Source organism: Nomascus leucogenys, chromosome 8, assembly GCF_006542625.1.
Source record: "Nomascus leucogenys isolate Asia chromosome 8, Asia_NLE_v1, whole genome shotgun sequence".
Lineage (NCBI taxonomy): Eukaryota > Metazoa > Chordata > Mammalia > Primates > Hylobatidae > Nomascus > Nomascus leucogenys.
The window spans coordinates 104,351,963-104,372,197 of NC_044388.1; the positions used below are offsets into that span (position 1 = coordinate 104,351,963).

The following is a 20,235-nucleotide window of genomic DNA, read 5'->3' on the forward strand; positions in this document are numbered from 1 at the left end:
CCCCAAACGTGAGGCAGTGGAGAGGCTTCAAGAGGGGGCTTTGAACCTAGGAGCTCTGGGTCTAGTCTGTTGTACCTAAGACCCTTAGCTCCTGACCCTGGGGTGCAAGAAGACTTGTGAGTCTGGGTCAGGCTCTGGGCTGGGGGCAAGAGACCTGGGTTCCACCTCTGGCTCTGTAGAGCCTGAGTGTATCTTTTTCCCTCCCTGGGCCTCTCCATGAATAAGGCACTGGCTGTGTCTCAATGGTCCCTCGGGCTTCAACCTGCTCCCCCTTTTCCTGGGCCCTGGAGATCCCATGACTGGCAATTCTGACATCCTGATTCCTGGAGAGGCCTTCACCCTTGTGTTTGCACAAGCCTGGAGGGCGGTGCAGAGGGAGGTAGATGAAAAGAGCTGACTGGACAGAGAACCGGCACCCACAAGAGTCAGCTGAAAGGACAGCTGAGGTTGACACTGGCAGGAACAGATGTCTGAGCTATAGACTGTCAGGTCTGGGGACAGGGGATGACTTTGGGACCCCTCAGTCCAGTCCTTCAAAGGTGGCTCGGTTCACAGGGGGCTGAAGGGCAGGGGAGTCTCACTGCAGAGTCAAATATATCCGAGACCAGGGTCTGCTCTGCCAGATACTGGCTGTGCAACCTGAATGTCTCTAAGCTGCAGCTCCCTCATCTGCAAAATGGGTGTAATAACAGCACCTGCCTCATGGGGCTACAGTATGGAGCCCCACTAAGTGCCTGGCATGCAGTAGGCACTAAGAAGCATGAGTTTTTTTGTTTTTTGAGATGGAGTTTTGCTCTTGTCGCCTAAGCTGGAGTGCAATGGCGCGATCTTGGCTCACCGTCACCTCCGCCTCCTGGGTTCAAACAATTCTCCCTCCTCGGCCTCCCAAGTAGCTGGGATTACAGGAGCCACTGCACCCGGCCCATGAGTCCTGCTCCTTGCCGCCTCCTTCCCCACTCTTCTTCAACCCTAGCCATATGGAGCCTGAAGAAGGGGAAGTGAGATGCCGCCCCGCCCCACAGCGGAAGGGAGGGGAGAAGTTACAGCTCTGTTTCCTGGGATCCACTCTGTGGGCATTGGACACATAGGCATGTGGGAGACCCCATGCCTCAGTTTCTCTGTGGCTGGGTTGGGGCAGGGACTTCCTATTGGTTCAAAACCAACACAGGACGTATCTAGGAGTTGATCCAGTCTCTTGGCAGCTCAGATGCATAAATTCTGTGACCCAGGCGACTTGAGGAAAAGTATTTTCCACCTTTCTGGGCTGCCATATGCTCTTAGTTACCTGAAGCCCTTGGGCTAAGGAGCGGTGGAGCCAGCACTTTGGGAGAGAGCTTTGGCTCTCCCAGGGGCAGGACAGGTACCCCCAGGACAGAGGACGCCCCCTCATATCTTGACCCTCCTTTGACCTCCAACTCATTGCAGGGACTTCCTGCCTCGAGGATCTGGCATTGTCACCCGACGTCCCCTGGTCTTGCAGCTGGTCAATGCAACCACAGGTGCGTGCCCTCCTTCACCAGCAGCCAGGCCTGCCCACTCCAGACTCTCCCCCGTCCCCAAGCTGAGGGCCAGCCTGGCCACGGAACTTGCTTGCTGTGTGACTGTGGACCTCGTTCCCCTTAGGGATAGCAGGGATCAAAATACATAATGGAGACGTGGGTGGTGGTTCTGCTTGGGTGGGTCTAGGGGGTTCTATTACCGGTGGGAGATGAAAACCCCCAGATGGGGTTCCAGACCTTGATGACTACTGCCCTTTCCCTGCCCGCTTCTGGGGCAGAATATGCCGAGTTCCTGCACTGCAAGGGAAAGAAATTCACCGACTTCGAGGAGGTGCGCCTTGAGATCGAGGCCGAGACCGACCGGGTCACCGGCACCAACAAGGGCATCTCGCCGGTGCCTATCAACCTCCGCGTCTACTCGCCGCACGGTGAGGATGCGGGCCCCGCCCCAACTTCTAAGAATTATTTTCTTGGCCACGCGCCTCTGGGTGCCTCGCTCCTCCTGCAGACTCCGCCCCTAGAGAGACCCTGCCTCTGCATCATCCTATTCCAAGCTCCACCCAGCCGTGGTTCCGCCCACTTCCGGCCACGCCTCCAACAGGGAGCCACTTTCGCCCTGAGATTTCCTAGTCCCACCCACCTCTCACCCTGCTCCCAAGCAGCTTCTCTAACCCCACCCTATTCCTTAACCTCGCCCACGGCCACGCCCCTCGCCTTGAGCCCGCCCTCTCGCCGCCCTGTCCAGTGCTGAACCTGACCCTGGTGGACCTGCCCGGAATGACCAAGGTCCCAGTGGGAGACCAACCTCCCGACATCGAGTTCCAGATCCGAGACATGCTTATGCAGTTTGTCACCAAGGAGAACTGCCTCATCCTGGCCGTGTCCCCCGCCAACTCTGACCTGGCCAATTCTGACGCCCTCAAGGTCGCCAAGGAGGTGGACCCCCAGGGTAGGTTCCCACCCAGTGGCCAATGCACAAAACCCCAGGCTTGCGGGCTGTCTATTCTTAGTGTAAACGGGAGCTTCTGAACGGTCTAAGAATAGTAGTGGGATCAGATTTGTACCTTTAAAAATCACTTTGGGGGTCAGGCATGGTGGCTCATGCCTGTAATCCCAGCATTTTGGGAGGCCAAGGCGGGAGGATTGCTTGATCCCAGGAGTTCGAGACAAGGCTGGGCAACATAGTGAGACCCCATTTCTACAAAAAATTTAAAAATTAGCCGGGCACCGTGGTGCACGCTTGTGGTCCCAGCTACTCATGAGGCTGAGGCCAGAGAATCACTTGAGCCCAGGAGGTTGAGGCTGCAGTGAGCCCTACTCGCACCACTGCAGTCCAGCATGGGCAAGAGTGAGACCCTGTCTCAAAAAAGAAAAAAAGGCCAGGTGCAGTGGCTCATGCCTGTAATCCCAGCACTTTGGGAGGCCAACTTGGGAGGATCGCTTGAAGCCAGGAGTTGGAAACCAGCCTGGCAACAAAGCGAGATCCCATCTCTAACAAATAAAAAAACAAGAAGAATAAATAAAAATCATCTTGGCTACTCTGTGGAAAATGAATAAGGGGGAAAGAGAGGAGGCAGTGAGCGGGCAGGGGGCCGAGGAGAGCAGGGGGATGGGAGTGGGAGTGCATGGAATTGTGTGTGAGAGCGGGTGCAGCTGTAGACGGCCCTCCTGCTGGTGCACCCAGGCCAGCGCACCATCGGGGTCATCACCAAGCTGGACCTGATGGACGAGGGCACAGATGCCCGTGACGTGCTGGAGAACAAGCTGCTCCCCCTGCGCAGAGGTAAGCAGGCCATGCCCCTCAACCACTCCCCCAGCCCTTCCCCACCCTTCTCCTCACCTTGAGGCTGGTTGCCCTGACCTTGATACTGTTCACAGGCTACATTGGGGTGGTGAACCGGAGCCAGAAGGACATTGATGGCAAGAAGGACATTACCGCCGCCTTGGCTGCTGAACGAAAGTTCTTCCTCTCTCATCCATCTTATCGCCACTTGGCTGACCGTATGGGCACGCCCTACCTGCAGAAGGTCCTCAATCAGGTAGGTGACCAAGCCAGGATGGGGCCTGGGGAAACGAGCATGAAAACAGGATAATTTAAGTGTGTTCTGAGAGTGACCAGCAGAGGTTAGCCTTTCCGTAGTGCAGATAGACAAACAGCCTCAGAAAAGCAAAGCAACTTGCCCACAGCCCCACAGCCAGGTAGCAGCAAAGCTTCACTGACCTTTCCCTGTCTGGGACACGTGCCAGGGAAGCCCCGGAAGTCCCCAACACGGAGAAGGCCAAGACCTATGTGGAGGGTGTTATGGTGAAGAGCTTGGGTTTGGGGACAGGATTCAAGTATACTTGGCTGAAGACCTTGACAGGGAATTCCAGGGGCTTCCCCCAGGACTTTTCTCCATCTGGAATGGGGCATCCAGAACTGAAACGTGTGTGTGTGTCTGTCTGTCTGTCTGTGTCAGCAAGACCTGGGTTCCAATCCCAGTTTTGTCACTACCCGTCTGAGACACTCTCTCTGGCTCTCTGAGCCTCTATTTCTTTTTTCTTTATTTGATTTATTTATTTATTTATTTATTTATTTATTTATTTATTTTGAGATGGAGTTTTGCTCTTGTTGCCCAGGCTGGAGTGCAATGGTGAGATCTCGGCTCACTGCAATCTCCGCTTCCTGGATTCAAGCGATTCTCCTACCTCAGCCTCCCAAGTAGCTGGGATTACAGGCACACACCACCACGCCTGGCTAATTTTTGTATTTTTAGTAGAGATGGGGTTTCACCATGTTAGCTAGTCTGGTCTTGTATTCCTGACCTCAGGTGATCTGCCCGCCTTGGCCTCCCAAAGTGCTGGGATTACAGGCATGAGCCATAATTGTGCCTGGCCTCTGAGCCTCTATTTCTGCATCTGTAAAATGGAGACAGTGATAATCAGACCTATTTCATAGGATTGTTGTAAAGGTTCAGGGAGATACTGTGTGGGGGCACCTAGTGAGAATGAGTGCTAGAACTTGAGAATGACCTTAAAGGAGGCTTTAAACCCAGAGGGTCCAAGGGGCAGCCCTCTGGCCACCCCTGCCTCAGACGCACGTCTAAAAATATTAAATTGGGATGGTATGTGGTTCATGCCTGTAATCCCACCACTTTGGGAGGCTGAGGCGGGTAGATCACTTGAGGCCAAAAGTTCGACACCAGCCTGGCCAACAAGGTGAAAACCTGTCTCTACTAAAAATACAAAAAATTAGCTGGGCGGGGTGGTGCACGCCTGTAGTTCCAGCTACACAGGAGGCTGAGGCAGGAGAATTGCCTGAACCTGGGAGGCAGAGATCACAGGTTGCAGTGAGCTGAGATCACACCGTTGCACTCCAGCCTGGGTGACGAGTGAAACTCCATCTCAAAAAAAAAAAAAGAAATACAAATAACAATATTAAATTGGCCAAAAATCAGGGAATTCCAAATACAAATCCAGATTTCTGGCTTTATTGAAAATTATGCACTCATTAATTCAACTAATACATCTCTGCAAGCTCCTTCTATGAACCAGTTTTCTTGCTAGTGGCCTGGGCAGCAGTGGCAGGGCTGCCCTCCATAGCTCTCCACCTCACCACATTCACACAGTCCCCTGGCATCCAAGTCCCTTCCTGGCCCTGTGACCATCTGTCCTTAACCCTTTCCTCGCCCTTACCCCCAGCAACTGACGAATCACATCCGGGACACGCTGCCGGGGCTGCGGAACAAGCTGCAGAGCCAGCTGCTGTCCATTGAGAAGGAGGTGGAGGAATACAAGAACTTCCGCCCTGATGACCCAGCTCGCAAGACCAAGGCCCTGCTGCAGTGAGGCTCCCCCAGCTCCTGCTCCTAACACTGAATCCCCGCCCCCAGCCTCTCAGCGTGGGGCTCTCCCAGGGTTCCTTTTGCTGGGCGGCTCCTGGCCCCTCAGGCCACACCACTCTCCCCCCAGGATGGTCCAGCAGTTCGCCGTAGACTTTGAGAAGCGCATTGAGGGCTCAGGAGATCAGATCGACACCTATGAACTGTCGGGGGGAGCCCGCATTAACCGAATCTTCCACGAGCGCTTCCCTTTTGAGCTGGTCAAGGTAGGTCAGGCAGCCCTGGGGACAGGATGGCTCAGGACTCCCCCCACCCTCACTCAGGACTCTCTCTGCGTGTGCTTTTGCTGATCCCCACCCCAGAGGCCCTGATGCCCAGCCCTGGGTGTGGGGTGGGCCCTGTCTTGACCTCCCAGGTAGTAGGACAGGCCCTGACCAGCCTTTTCTCTGCTTTTCTACACAGATGGAGTTTGATGAGAAGGAACTCCGAAGGGAGATCAGCTATGCTATCAAGAATATCCATGGCATTAGGCACGTATTGGGGCCTGGGAGGGGGGCTGAACCCCAGAAGTAGGGGGTCTGGGACAGAGGCGCAGGGAGTGATGAAGTGGGCCTCCCTCAGGAAGGACTGAAAGCTCTGTTCCCCAGTCCTCTCGACCCCAACTTTCTGGCTCCCTGCATGACAGGCTGTAGCTTGGGGAGGTGGACCCGAGCCACCCCACATACTGCAACTTGCTGGGCCAACTGGGCACAGCCCAGGGTGCAGGTAGCCAGGGAAACACCCTCTGGGGCTGGGCCCATCCCCAGGGTGAGATAGCTCCCCCAGTACCACCCGGGTAACCGGACAAAGATGCCCAAACCACTAGGTAGGGCCTGGGGTGGAGCATCTAAGTATGAGGCTGTGTCCTTTTATGACGGCCGGGGACTTTGCAACCCTCTAGACCCTCCTGTATTCACATTAGCCCAGAGTCAGTCCCATTCCATCCCACTGCGCTCCTTCTAGGCAACCTGTGGAGTAGGAAACAGGATTGGGAGGTGGAATCTGTTCCTTAAAAGCTTAGATCCCCTTCAGAGACCCAGATCTATGCTGTGTTCATCCAACAAATCCATTCGGCAGGAAAATTTAAAGCACCTACCCTATGCTAGGCAGTGAACAAGACCCAGTGTCCCCTGCTCTCATGCAGGTTCATTTCCAAGATTTGGCATGGGATTTAGTTCCTGATAACTGCACTGGCCAATTCACAGAAAAAAGATCTCTTTCCTAGTCTTAAAACAAAACACTCTATTCCTGGAAAGGCTCTTATGGAGAACCAAGTTTGGCAATTTTCAAGCCATTTCTGGCCATAGAACCTCCTATATGCACAGACCCTTACGAGGAAGCAGGACTTACATATCAGATACTCAATCCTCTCAACCACCTTGTCTTGCCCCAAAGAGCCTCATTAGGGCCAGGCGCGGTGGCTCACGCCTGTAATCCCAGCACTTTGGGAGGCCGAGGCAGGCGGATCATGAGGTCAGGAGATCGAGACCATCCTGGCTAACACGGTGAAACCCTGTCTCTACTAAAAATACAAAAAAATTAGCCGGGCGTGGTGGCGTGCGCCTGTAGTCCCAGCTACTCGGGAGGCTGAGGCAGGAGAATGGTGTGAACCCAGGAGGCGGAGCTTGCAGTGAGCCAAGATTGCGCCACTGCACTCCAGCCTGGGTGACAGAGCAAGACTCCGTCTCAAAAAAAAAAAACACAACAAAAAACCCTTCATTAGAACCCCTCCCTCCCATTTTACAGCTGGGGACACTGAGGCCCAGAGAGGGGTAGTGGAAGGGCCCCTCGGGCAGAGTTCATGGGTTTGGGGAGGGGAGGCGCCTTGGCCTGGCCCTCCTGGCCGGCACTGGCCTGTGACACTGTGCCCTTCTCCCGCTCCGGGCGTTCAGAACGGGGCTGTTTACCCCAGACATGGCCTTTGAGACCATTGTGAAAAAGCAGGTGAAGAAGATCCGAGAACCGTGTCTCAAGTGTGTGGACATGGTTATCTCGGAGCTAATCAGCACCGTTAGACAGTGCACCAAGAAGGTAACCCGGAGGCCCGGGCCAGCCCCCACCGCCTCTGCCCCGCCCTGCACTGCTGCCAGGCGCTCCTTCCCCATGTCCCCCCCTGCCTCCTCGGTAGCATGTACAGACCTCAGCGGGGTGGGGAGGCAGGCCACCACTGAATAGGAGACAAGGTGCCTCTGAGGGGGCCTCACCCACCGCTGGCCCCCAGGCCTGGGGACCCAGGGATTGGACATGGGTGAGACAGGGATGATGGCTGGCTGTTTACCCCAAGAGCCCACCAAGAGCTCTCCCAGCTCAGAGAATAGGGCTTGAGGGGACCCTGAGCCCCCTCCCTGTCCTCAGAGATGTCATCTTTGGGAGCTCCAGGGAGGAGTCTGGGGAAACCTCAGCCTTGGAGACAGGTGAAGTGCAGGGCCTTCTCGGGCACTGCTCGGTGGGCCTGGGTGGCCAGAGGGGGTGCAGAGGACCCAGGACTAGCAGGTGCCCTGTCTCCCCGCTGTCCTTCATCCTCCCCATACTCATCTCACCCTCACTCAGGACCCTCACACAGGACCCTCACACAGGACCCTCACGCAGGGCCTCTCCCTCCCTTCCATCCACATCTGGCTTTCCAGGGATAGAGCCCTTCTCCCATCTGCCCCACCATCCAAGCCTCACAGAAGCACACAGGGAGGCAGGACAGGGAGGATGGTGCCCATTTCACAGCACGAACACTGAAGCTCCAGGAGATCAAGTGGCTTGCCCAAGTCACAGTAGTCAGGAGGTGGCAGAGCTGTTACTTGAAGCCATGGCTCTGGACTCCAAGTCCAGTGCTCCTCGATTCCAGCCTCCCTTCCTTTCCTCTCCCCACTGCTGTCCCGGCCCCTCTCTATCACCACCTCTACTCTTTCTGTCTTTCCTCTTCTCTTTCTGTCTTTTGGTTCCACCAAACCCCTGTGGAGGAGAGGCAAGGAATGCCCCTTGAAGAGAAAGGGAGGGGCAGGACTAGAGCAGGGAGCTGGAGAGTGGAGGTCAGGCTGCTATACTGCAACCCCAGGAGGCAGCCTCTGCACCATGGTTTATGGGAATGGACCCCCCTGGAGTTGTGCAGTGCATGGCCTGGGCAGCGGGATGCGGCAACCCTAGAGATAGGGAATGGTACTGAGGTTTGGAGTCAGGATGCAGCAAATTCCGGGACACTGGGAAAAGTAGAATTGAACAGGATGGGTGGATGAGGTCATGGCCTTGTCCTGGCCTGGGTCAGCTCCTTAGGAGAACCCAAGGCTGTGGACAAAGACGGCACTGGGAGAGAGCAGGCAGCCTCAGTGAGGCCGAGGAGCAGGGGAGCATCCCTGAGAAGAGGATCTGAACTCAATAGGGGTCTTGTACGGAGCAGGGGCTCGGTCCCTCGTACCTCTGGCCATACCCGTGGAACCCAGGGGATGCTTGGCAGCACCTGGGAGGTGCCAACCCCGGGTGGCAAGGGAGGGCCGGTCCCACGCTCACATTGTCTTCTGTTCTCTCTCTCTCTTTATCTGTGTCGATGTCTCTCTCTTCCCCTGTGCCCGTGCCATCCTCTCCACCCCTGGATTCCTGTCCCTGCTCGGCTTTCACCCACTTCTCCTCCCCACCCACGGCTGCTCCTCCTCCTGTCCCCACCTCCTCCCCGGGTGCAGGACGGGCCTCTTCACACCTGACCTCGCTTTTGAAGCTACAGTGAAAAAGCAGGTGCAGAAGCTCAAAGAGCCCAGTATCAAGTGTGTGGATATGGTAGTCAGTGAGCTCACATCCACCATCAGAAAGTGTAGCGAAAAGGTATGACGGCCGCCTGGGCGAGGCTGGGCCTGGCCGTCCGTTCCTTGTGGCCACGGCCTCCCGTGGGCAGAAGGATCCGCTGAGCCGGCCTCACGGCTACCCACAGGGACCCAGCCCTAGTGTTTCCTGCCAGTTTCTAACCCTGGGTACTTGCACTCATGACCCCTCCAGGCCCCCATCCCTACTAGAAGACTTGACTCCAACCCAAGCCTCCTTGGTGGCACCTATGCTAATGATGAAGATGATGTTAAGGAGATGGCAGCTGTTTACTGAGCACCCACTATGTGCCAAGCACGGGCTAAGTGCTTGCCCTTACTATCTGACTCAGTCCTCTCAACCACCCTAAGACGTGGGTAGTGTTGTTATTCCCATTTTGCAGATGGCAAAACAGAGTCTCAGAAAAGAGAAGCAGAGTGTGATTCATATTTAGGAAGGACAGAGGAAGGGGTCTGAGGTCAGGGCCTCCTGGGCAGGGGGAGCTGTCCTAGTTCCTCAAAACCAATTTGCCTGAAAGCATATTGGATTACTCACTTTACAGTAATCCGTGCGTGAGAGACAGGGGCGGTCTCTTTTGAGTTGTCTGTGACTTTTTAGATGCCTTTTTCCTATTTGTCTGCTTTTGGGCATTTTGAGGATTCTTAGCCAGGTTGTCTAAAGCAGTACTTCCCAGGGGAGTGCAAGAGAATCAGTTACCTGCAGGAGCTTCTCCAGCAGGCTAAATCAGAGGCGCCAGGGGTGAGCCCAGCCTCACCTATATCTGAAGGACTTCCCTATGCTGGTGGGTGGAGGCACATCCGCCTTAGCATTGAGTTTCAAATAAGCATCAGTCATCTCCATTCCTTTTTTTTTTTGAGATGGAATTTTGCTCTGTCGCCCAGGCTGGAGTGCAGTGGCACCCTCTTGGCTCACTGCAACCTCTGCCTCCTGGGTTCAAGTATTCTGCCTCAACCTCCCGAGTGGCTGGGATTACAAGCATGCACCACTACACCTGGGTAATTTTTGTATTTTTAGTAGAGATGGAGTTTTGCCACATTGGCCAGGCTGGTCTCGAACCCCTGACCTGAGGTGATCCGCCTGCCTTGGCCTCCCAAAGTGCTAGGATTACAAACATGAGCCACCACGCATTCTTTTTTACTGAGCAGTGTGTTGTGTAATCCTTGTATGTTGCTACATAAAGATTGGTCTCATGCCTTTTTTTTTTTTTTTTTTTTTTGAGACAGTCTCACTCTGTTGCCTAGGCTAGGAGTGCAGTGGCATGATCTCGGCTCACTGCAACCTCCACTTCCTGGGTTCAAACGGTACTTCCACCTCAGCCTCCCAAGTAGCTGGGACTACAGGTGAGCACCACCATGCCTGGCTAATTTTTGTATTTTTAGTAGAGATGGGGTTTCACCATGTTAGCCAGGCTGGTCTCGAACTCCTGACCTCAGGTGATCTGCCCACCTTGGCCTCTCAAAGTGCTGGGATTACAGGTGTGAGCCACCGCGCCCGGCCGGTCTCATGCTCTTTAACTACTGAGTTGTATTCCACTGTAGAAATGTGGCATGATTTATATGTTCAATGTCCTCTTGACGGACATTTAAGTTTCAGTTTTTTTGTTTTTTTTTTTGCCTTCACAAACGATGTTACAGTGAACATCCTTATAGATGTATTTATAGTACTTATCCCGTTGTTTTTTCTTTCTTTTTTAGAGACAGGGTTTTGCTGTATCTCCCAGCGTGGAGTGCAGTGGCACAATCATAGCTCACTGCAGGCTCAAACTGGGCTCAAGCGATCCTCCCGCCTCAGCCTCCCAAGTAGCTGGGACTACAAGCACTTACCACCACACCCCACCCAGCTAATTTTTTGTTTGTTTGTTTGTTTGTTTGTTTGAGACAGAGTTTCACGCTTGTTGCCCAGGCTGGAGTGCAGTGGTGCCATCTCGGCTCACTGCAACCTCCACCTCTCAGGTTCAAGTGATTCTCCTGCCTCAGCCTCCCAAGTAGCTGGGATTACAGGCGCCTCCCACCACGCCCAGCTAATTTTTCATATTTTTAGTAGAGATGGGGTTTCATAATGTTGGCCAGGCTAGTCTTGAACTCCTGACCTCAAGTGATCCTCCCACCTCAGCCTCCCAAAGTGCTGAGATTACAGGCATGAGCCACCCCGCCTGGCCTAGTAATTTTTTTGTTAAGACAGGATCTTACTATGTTGCCCAGGCTGCTCTTGAACTCCAGGCCTCAAGCAGTCCTCCTGCTTCAGCCTCCCAAAATGCTGGGATTATAGGCATGAGCCACCATCTGGCAACAGTGGCTTCTTGATGGACATTTGGGTTGTCTCCAAATTTTACCATAATTACTGCTTTCCTTTTGGATGAGAGTCAAAGTGTTTCATGGTTTTTAAATGTTTGCATCTAGTAATCAATCTTCTAGGAATCTATCCTAAGGAAACAATCGCAGAGAAAGAAAAGCAAAACTCTATCCACAGAGATATTCATTGTCAGGTTATTTAGAATATTGAAAAACTGGAGACTATCTGGCCAGGCGCGGTGGCTCATGCCTGTAATCCCAGCACTTTGGAAGGCTGAGGTGGGTGGATCACAAGGTCAGGAGTTCAAGACCAGCCTGACCAATATGGTGAAACCCCGTCTCTACTAAAAATGCAAAAATTAGCCGGGCATGGTGGCACATGCCTGTAGTCCCAGCTACTCGGGAGGCTGAGGCAGGATAATTGCTTGAACCTGGGAGGCGGAGGTTGCAGTGACCAAGATCACACCACTGCCCTCCAGCCTGGGCAACAGAGTGAGACTCCGTCTCAAAAAAAAAAAAAAAAAAGAAAAAGGAAAAAAAGAAAAACTGGAGACTATCTAAATATTCACCAATAGGAAAATAGTTAAGTAAACTGTGATAAATCTATTCAATAGAATATTATGCACCCATTAAAATGTTTATATAGGCTGGGCTCACACCTGTAATCCCAGAACTTTGGGAAGCTGAAGCAGGAGGATTGCTTGAGGCCAGAAGTTTAATACCAGCCTGGGCAAGATAGCAAAACCCTGTCTCTACAAATTTTTTTTTTTTAATTAGCCAGGTGTGGCAGTGTGCACCTGCAGTCCTTGCTACTTGGGAGGCTGAGGCAGGAGGATGGCTTGAACCAAGGAGTTCAGTTGCACCACTGCACTCCTGGGTTATTTTAGGGACCCTGTCTCTAAAATAAACAAAAAAGAAGTTAGAGACCAGCCTGGGCAACATAGTAAGACCCTGTCTCTACAAAAAATAAAAAGATTAGCTGGGCATGATGGCACACGCCTGTAGTCCCAGCTACTCAGGTGGCTGATGTGGGAGGATTGCTTAAGCCTGGAAGGTCAAGGCTGCAGTGAGCTCTGATTGTGATCACACCACCGCATTCCAGACTGGAAGACAGAGCAAAACCTTATCAAAAAAAAAAAAAACCTGGCCAGGTGCAGTGGCTCATGCCTGTAATCCCAGTCCAGTACTTTGGGAGGCCGAGGCAGGTGGATCACCTGAGATCAGGAGTTTGAGACCAGCCTCGCCAAGTAGTGAAACCTGTCTCCACTAAAAATAGAAAAATTAGCTGGGTGTGGTGGCGGGCACCTGTAATCTCAGCCACTCAGGAGGCTGAGGCAAGAGAATCACTTGAACCTGGAAGGCGGAGGTTGCAGTGAGCCAAGATCATGCCACTGCACTCCAGCCTGGGTGACAGAGCGAGACTCTGTCTCAAAGAAAAAAAAAGAGAGGGTGGGGGGCTGGGCGTGGTGGCTCACACCTGTAATCCCAGCACTTTGGGAGGCTGAGGCGAGTGGATCACGAGGTCAGGAGTTCAAGACCAGCCTGGCCAACATGGTGAAACTCTGTCTCTACTAAAAATACAAAAATTAGCTGGGTGTGGTGGCGGGTGCCTGTAATCCCAGCTACTTGGGAGGCTGAAGCAGAGAATTGCTTGAACCCAGGAGGCGGAGGTTGCAGTTAGCCAAGATTGAGCCATTGCACTCCAGCCTGGGCGACAGATCGAGACTCTGTCTCAAAAAAAAAAAAAAAAAAAGAAAATTAAAAATTAAAAAAAAAGATGAGATTCACTTGTCCCTCCACAGCATATTGTTGGGAAAAAAAAAGGGAGGTTTCAGAAAAGAATGTATGGTATTTTGGAGAAAAAATAATATATGTGAATGATAAAATCTCAAAGGCGTATTCACCATAGGAATCTTTTTATTTTCACTTCACAAATTTTTTTTATTTATTTATTTATGTTTATTATTACTATTTTTTTTTTTTTTTGAGATGGAGTTTCACTCTTGTTGCCCAGGCTGGAGTGCAATGGTGCAATCTCGGCTCACTGCAACCTCCGCCATCCAGGTTCAAGCAATTCTGCCTCAGCCTCCCAAGTAACTGGGATTACAGGTGCCCGCCACCACACCCAGCTAATTTTTTGTATTTTTAATAGAGACGAGGTTTTATCATGTTGGCCACGCTAGTCTCGAACTCCTGACCTCAGGTGATCCACCCGCCTTGGCCTCCCAAAGTGCTGGGATTACAAGCGTGAGCCACCGTGCCCAGCCCATTTCATAAATTTTAGTCATGCTCTAATCTTTTACAGTGAGTCTGTGATTTCTTTTTCTTTTTCTTTTTCTTTTTTTTTTTTTTGAGACAAAGTCTTGCTCTGTCGCCCAGGCTGGAGTGCAGTGGCACGATCTCGGCTCACTGCAACCTCTGCCTCCTGGATTCAAACAGTTCTTGTGCCTCAGCCTCCTGAGTAGCTGTGATTAAAGGCATGCACCACCATGCCCAGCTAATTTTTGTATTTTTAGTACAGACGGGATTTCACCATGTTGGCCAGGCTGGTCTCAAACTCCAGACCTCAAGTGATCTGCCTGCCTCGACCTCCCAAAGTGCTGGGTTTACAGGCATGAGCCACTGTGCCCTGCCGTCTGTGTGATTTTTGTGAGCAGAAAAAACTGATCAACAAATATTTGAAAAGGAAAGCTTTGGTCTAAAAGGAGGAAACTGATACTTTAGCCTTTTTTTTTTTTTTTTTTTGAGACAGAGTTTTGCTCTTGTTGCCCAGGCTAGAGTGCAACGGCACGATCTCAGCTCACTGCAACCTTCACCTCCTGGGTTCAAGTGATTCTCCTGCCTCAGCCTCCCGAGTAGCTGGGATTACAGGCACATGCCACCATGCCCGGCTAATTTTGTATTTTTAATAGAGATGGGGTTTCTCCATGTTGTTCAGGCTGGTCTCGAACTCCCGACCTCAGGTGATCTGCCCACCTCGGCCTCCCAATGTACTGGGATTACAGGTGCAAGCCACCGCGACCGGCCACTTTTGCCTTTTGATTGGTTTAGTGGATCATAATTATTTTTTTCCTTATAGGCAAAACTCACCTATCTTTATATCTATATTTTTTCCTCCCCTCGAGTTTTCTAAGGTTAGCAAGTCACTCCTGCCAGAAGTTTAATGAGTATTAATAAGTGAACTTTCATTACTGCCAGCCCTGCTGGGATTAGACTTGCCATGTCTGAGTGAAATCAAGAGTTTAATGTTGGGCATGGGGTGTGCTGCTCAGTTCTCTCAACAACTCTAGGAGGGAAGGTGTCATTACTACCCCATTTTCCACATGGAGAAACTGAGGCCCAGAGCGGTCTGGTCATTTTTCTAAGGAGAGTCAGCAGACAGCGGCTGGCTTTGAACCCAGGTCTGAATGGCTCCAGGGGCTGTGTCCCTGACTGCTAACCCGGTGGGCTCCAGGCTGACTGCCCCCTCAGCCAAGGGCTGAGAGGGGAAAGTTCCTTTTGAAAAGCTGGCGAAACGTCCTGGAAATGTTCAGAGGCAGCCAGAATGGAAAAAGATGCTCAAAGGGAACAGAACTTCTCAAAGGGGCGGAGGCTGCCCTGCCATGGGTGACACGTGGAAAACTTGAGACATGTGACATCCCGGCGGTTAGTGGGAGAATTGGTCATGCTCTTTGGCAAATTGCTCCCTCCTCCTCCCTCCTTCTCCCCGCTCCTCCAAACTCTACCCTGGGAGGGAGCACTTGGGACCACCTCGGAGGAGGCCTGGTGGTGGTGACCCAGTCCGAAATGTCTGCCCAGACTTGGAGACTGCAAAGAGTGGGAGCCCTTCCTTGAGCCTCAGGAGTAGTGGGGTTCACAGGGCCCCTCTAGTCACTGTTTTTAAGCCCCTGGTCTCAGGCTGCCCCTCCCTCAGGTCTCCTGAGCTTAGCCACATCAGCCACGCCCTTGGCACAGCCACGGGATGATGGGTGTGATGTGGGCATCCCTCGTGTTGGCATCCTGGACCAATATCCAGGGCCCTGCTTTCTCCCCATCCTCCTGCCTCTCCCGATGCCTCTCCTCAAAACTCCTTGGCCTCCATCCTGCCCTCAGAATCACCACCTGTGACTCAGGCACACCAATCCCTGGGCCTCTTCCTCCACTGGGGGACCCACCTGAAGGGCCTGACCAAGCCACGGGAAGAAGGATGAGGAGTGCTCTCAGCTTTGCCCCATCATGCTGCCTGGGCCCCAGGTGGCCACCGTGTGAGGAGGGTGGGCCCACAGGACTGGAGCCCCTGGGGGTGGGCTCCCACCATCAGAAATGCAATGAGTCTCCTCCCCAGAAGAGCTGATCATGGGCCAGAGGGCCAAGGACCCTGTGCCACTCACCCTGGCATCCATCCTTCATTCATTCCCTCATTCTCCAACACGCCCTCTTCCAGCACTGGCCGTGGGCCTGGCCCTGCCCCAGCCCTGCCTCGGGGGCAGGTGCCACCCAGTTGATTGGAGGAGGTGGAGTGGGAGAGGAGTGGACAGAGGCCCCTAACTCAGCTCTCAGGCAGTCGGGGCAGGCTTTCTGGAGGAGCTGAAGTCGGGCAGAACCCTGTAGTCAAGTGAATCACCTGGGTTGTGTCCAGAGCCCGACTGAGCTGAGGGCACGATTCACAGGCAGAGGGGGACGGGCTTGGAGCAACTTCCCCTTCAGCCTCCCTTCATAAGAACTGGGGGGAAAGAGGTGCTGCTGAGCTCCTACCCCAAAGGAGTGGGGTCAAGACATTGTGGCTGGCCAGAGCTGGGCAGATGTGACTGGGGATGGTGGTGCCGGGCAGGGGCATGCAAGGGAGACAGAGCTGAATGGATTCCACCAAGAGGGCCAGGGCCCAGCCAGGCCCCGCGGGGTACTGCTCATGCTGCTGGCCCCCGCCTCGCATGTCCCCCAGCCCTCGCATGCTTTTGCTTGTATTTCCTGCATGTCCTCTGGTGTGACTGCTGGTTTTCCCCTGAACCCCCTCCCCAGCTCTGACAAGGAGCATTGCCTGTCCCAGCCTGACTCAGGAGGCCAACTGGCACCTTGGGCCCTGTCCTCCCCCGATTCCTCCTGGATAGGAATCCAGAGGCTGTCCCCTGCCCGATTCCCCATCTAGCTGTCCCTCCACGCCTTTAGGAAGGCACGGGGTAGCCCTGAGTATGAGGGAACACCTTGGGAGCTAACGGTCCCCAGAGGCCTCAACCTAACTAGTCTGCAGGGCAGGCTCATTCCCATGGCCTTTCTCCCACGGGAACCACCCCTTTGCCCTGAAGTTGCCCAGGTAGGCCAGTGAAGAGGGCCCGGAACCAGGAAGACCCTTGAATCGCCATTTGGAACCCACACTTGGGGGAAAGGGGTGGCCGTGGCTTGGTGCCATCAGCGTCCTGGGACCCCAGGTCTCTCTTCCCGGCGTTGTGGGCATTCTGTGTGTGCCTCCCACCCTGCGCCGCGGATCCCTGGACTCGTGGGGTGTGGGTGCTCCCTGCCCGTGCCCTCTGTGTACGTGGCTTTCTGCCCTCCTGCCCTTCCCCAGCTCCAGCAGTACCCGCGGCTGCGGGAGGAGATGGAGCGCATCGTGACCACCCACATCCGGGAGCGCGAGGGCCGCACTAAGGAGCAGGTGAGCCCCGCAGCACCCGGCCTGGCCACGCCTTCCTTCCACTCCTGGCCCTGGGGTTGCTTCCTTCTTGTTTTGTCTCTTCTGTCTCAGTCTTCCTCTCTCTCATACTGACTCTCTGCTTCTCTCTCTTTTCTATTGTAGTAAAATACACATAACATACCACTTTAGCCATGTGTAAGTGCACAGTTCAGTGGCACTAAGTACATTTGCATTGTTGCACAGCACCATCCATCCACAGAACTCTTTTTTTGAGACAGTCTTTGCTCTGTCGCCCAGGCTAGAGTGCAGTGGTGTGATCTCTCAGCTCACTGCAACCTCTGCCTCATGGGTTCAAGCGATTCTCTTGCCTCAGCCTCCCGAGTAGCTGGGAGGCTACTGGGAGGTGGCGTGCGCCACCATGCCCGGGTAATTTTTGTACTTTCAGTACAGACGGGGTTTCACCATGTTGGCCAGGCTGGTCTCAAACTCCTGACCTCAAGTGATCTGCCCACCTTGGCCTCCCAAAGTGCTGGGATTACAGGCGTGAGCCACTGCGCCCGGCCCACAGAACTCTTTTCATCTTGCAAAACGGAAACTGTCCCCATGAAACACTAACATCCCATTCCCTGCTCCCCCAGCTCCCGGCAGCTGGCAGCCACCATTCAACTTTCTGTCTCTATGAATTTGTTGTTTGTTTGTTTGTTTGTTTGTTTTGAGACGGAGCCTCGCTGTTTTCCAGGCTGGAGTACAGTGGCATGAAATCGGTTCACTGCAACCTCCACTTCCTGAGTTCAAGCGATTCTCCTGCCTGAGCTTCCCAAGTAGCTGGGATTACAGGCGCGCACCACACACCTGGCTAATTTTTTATATTTTTGGTAGAGATGGGATTTCACCATGTTGACCAGGCTGGTCTCAAACTCCTGACCTCAAGTGATCCACCTGCCTCGGCCTCCCAAAGTACTGAGATTACAGGCATGAGCCACCGTGCCTGGCCTGTCTCTATGAATTTGACTTTTCTAGGGACTTCATCTAAGTGGAGTCATACAGTATCTGTCACTTAGCATAATATCTTCCAGGGCCATCCGTATCGTAGCATGTGTCAAAAGCTGCTTCCTTTTTAAGGCTTGAATAATATTCCATTGTGTGGATGGACCACACTTTGTTTATTCATGTGGGTTTTTTCTACCTTTTGGCCATTGTGAATCACACTGCTATGAAGATGAGTGTACAAATCCCTATCCGAGTCTCCACTTTCAACCCTTTTGAGTATATACCTAAAAGTGGAAATGCTGGGCCATAGGCTAGTTCTATGCTTATTTTTTTGGAGACAGAGTCCTGCTCTGTCACCCCTGCTAGGCAGGAGTGCAGTAGCACGATCACGGTTCACTGTAGCCTCGACCTCCGGGGCTCAAGCAATCCTCCGACTTTAGCCTCCCGAGTAGCTGGGGCTACAGGTACATGCCACTACGCCTGGCCAATTTTAAAATTTTTTATAGAGACGGGGGTCTCATTATGATGCCCAGGATGGTCTCAAACTTCTAGGCTCAAGCGATCTGCCTCAGCCTCCCAAAATGCTGGGATTACAAGCATGAGCCACTGTGCCCAGGCTAGTCTGGCTTTCTTCACTTTCTGGAAGTCTATCCTTGTGGTCCTCTCTTTGGGCCTCTCTTTGTCTATTTGCTGTTTCTCTGGGTCACATTATACCCCTCATAGCCACCCCCACCTTTTATGTCGTCGTTCATCAAATATTCATTCATTTCTTCCTTCAATCACAAACATAGCCACTGAACGCTACCTCTGAGCTGCACGGAGCAGAGGTGAGCAGGGCCCATCGTGGCCCTCACGGAGCTCAGAGGCTAGTCCTCCTTCCTGATCCATGTCTGCCATGCCCCTACCTGTCTGTTGTAGCCCCCTCTGGCTCCCATTTCCCATTTCCTGTTTTCACACATCTCTCCATGATGGTGCCATCTCCATTCATTCATTTCATGTTTTTGTTGTTGATGTCATATTTTTAAATCCTTATTGATTGCTTTTTAATTACAAACATCATAAATACTCAATAAAACATTCAATCAGTATCGAAGTGGTTAAATTACAAGGAGATAGCCCTCCATTCACTCTTCCCCACCCCCAGTTCTTCCTGAAAAATAACGATTAGTAACAGTTTGGGGCTCCACACAGTGGCTTATACCTGTAACTCCAGCACTTTGGGAGGCCTAGGTGGGAGGATTATATGAGCCCAGGAGTTTGAGACCAGCCAGGGCAACATGGCAAGACCCCGTCTCTACAAAAAATTTTAAAAACTAGCTAGGTGAGGCGGCATGCACCGGAATTCCTAGCTACATGGGAGGCTGAGGTGGGAGGGTCGCTTGAGCCCAGGAAGTGGAGGCTGCAGTGACCCGTGATCATGCCACTGCATTCCAGCATGGGCAACACAGCGAGACTCTGCCTCAGTAATACCCCAAAAAGCAAAACGGTTTAGTGTGTCACCTTGCAGGCATTTTCTTACGCATGTGCACTCACATACAAACACACGCAATCCAGATTCCATCTTTCTCCTAAACCGCAAGCCTGCTGTGTGCCTTGCCTTTTTCCTCTGAAGATAATCGTAATACCCAACATCAATTGAGTATCTCATCTCTTGTGTCTTCACCAGTTCTAAGAGGCAGAAACGCTACATTTGTGGACTCTGAGGCTGAGTGAGGACAGACCCCAAGCTCACAGGAAGCAGTGGGGCTTGGGTCTGAACCTGGCAGGCTTTGTCCCATCTGGAAAGTCATTCTCATCACTACTCAATTCCAAATATGTTCACATTTAATCGTTTGCAAAGGTCTTCCCAGGCCAGAACCTGGACATTATCCTTGTTCTTTTTTTTTTTTTTGAGACAGTCTCTCTCAGTTGCCCAGCCTGGAGTACAGTGGCTCGATCTCGGCTCACTGCAACCTCTGCCTCCCGGGTTCAAGCCATTCTCCTGCCTCAGCCTCCCAAGTAGCTGGGACCACAGGTGCATGCCACCATGCCCGGCTAATTTTTGTATTTTTGTAAAGATAGGGTTTCACCATGTTGGCCAGGCTGGTCTCGAACTTGTGAACTTGTGATCTCAAGCGATCTACCTGCCTCGGCCTCCCAAAGTGCTGGGATTACAGGCATGAGCCACCCCGCCCAGCCCGTCC

The 20,235-nt window shown here is 52.9% G+C and overlaps 1 protein-coding gene across 12 annotated transcripts in view; it reads left to right on the forward strand.

The window, feature by feature from the left end:
* DNM1 (dynamin 1) overlaps nt 1–20,235 on the forward strand; it is a 51,551-nt gene that overhangs the window by 13,652 nt on the left and 17,664 nt on the right. For 10 of the 12 annotated variants that reach the window (XR_004031434.1, XR_004031433.1, XR_004031436.1 and 7 more), the window contains exons 2-11: nt 1,426–1,499; nt 1,778–1,927; nt 2,245–2,448; nt 3,184–3,282; nt 3,378–3,538; nt 5,181–5,323; nt 5,451–5,586; nt 5,783–5,850; nt 9,028–9,166; nt 16,997–17,083. Coding sequence is in view for 8 of the 12 variants with exons in the window: in XM_030817924.1 (XP_030673784.1) it covers nt 1,426–1,499; nt 1,778–1,927; nt 2,245–2,448; nt 3,184–3,282; nt 3,378–3,538; nt 5,181–5,323; nt 5,451–5,586; nt 5,783–5,850; nt 9,028–9,166; nt 16,997–17,083 (1,261 nt within the window). In the remaining 4 variants the exon portion in view is untranslated. Of the gene's footprint in view, nt 1–1,425; nt 1,500–1,777; nt 1,928–2,244; nt 2,449–3,183; nt 3,283–3,377; nt 3,539–5,180; nt 5,324–5,450; nt 5,587–5,782; nt 5,851–7,251; nt 7,391–9,027; nt 9,167–16,996; nt 17,084–20,235 lie in introns of all 12 variants that reach the window. The other 2 variants (XM_030817918.1, XM_030817923.1) reach the window with 1 other exon arrangement.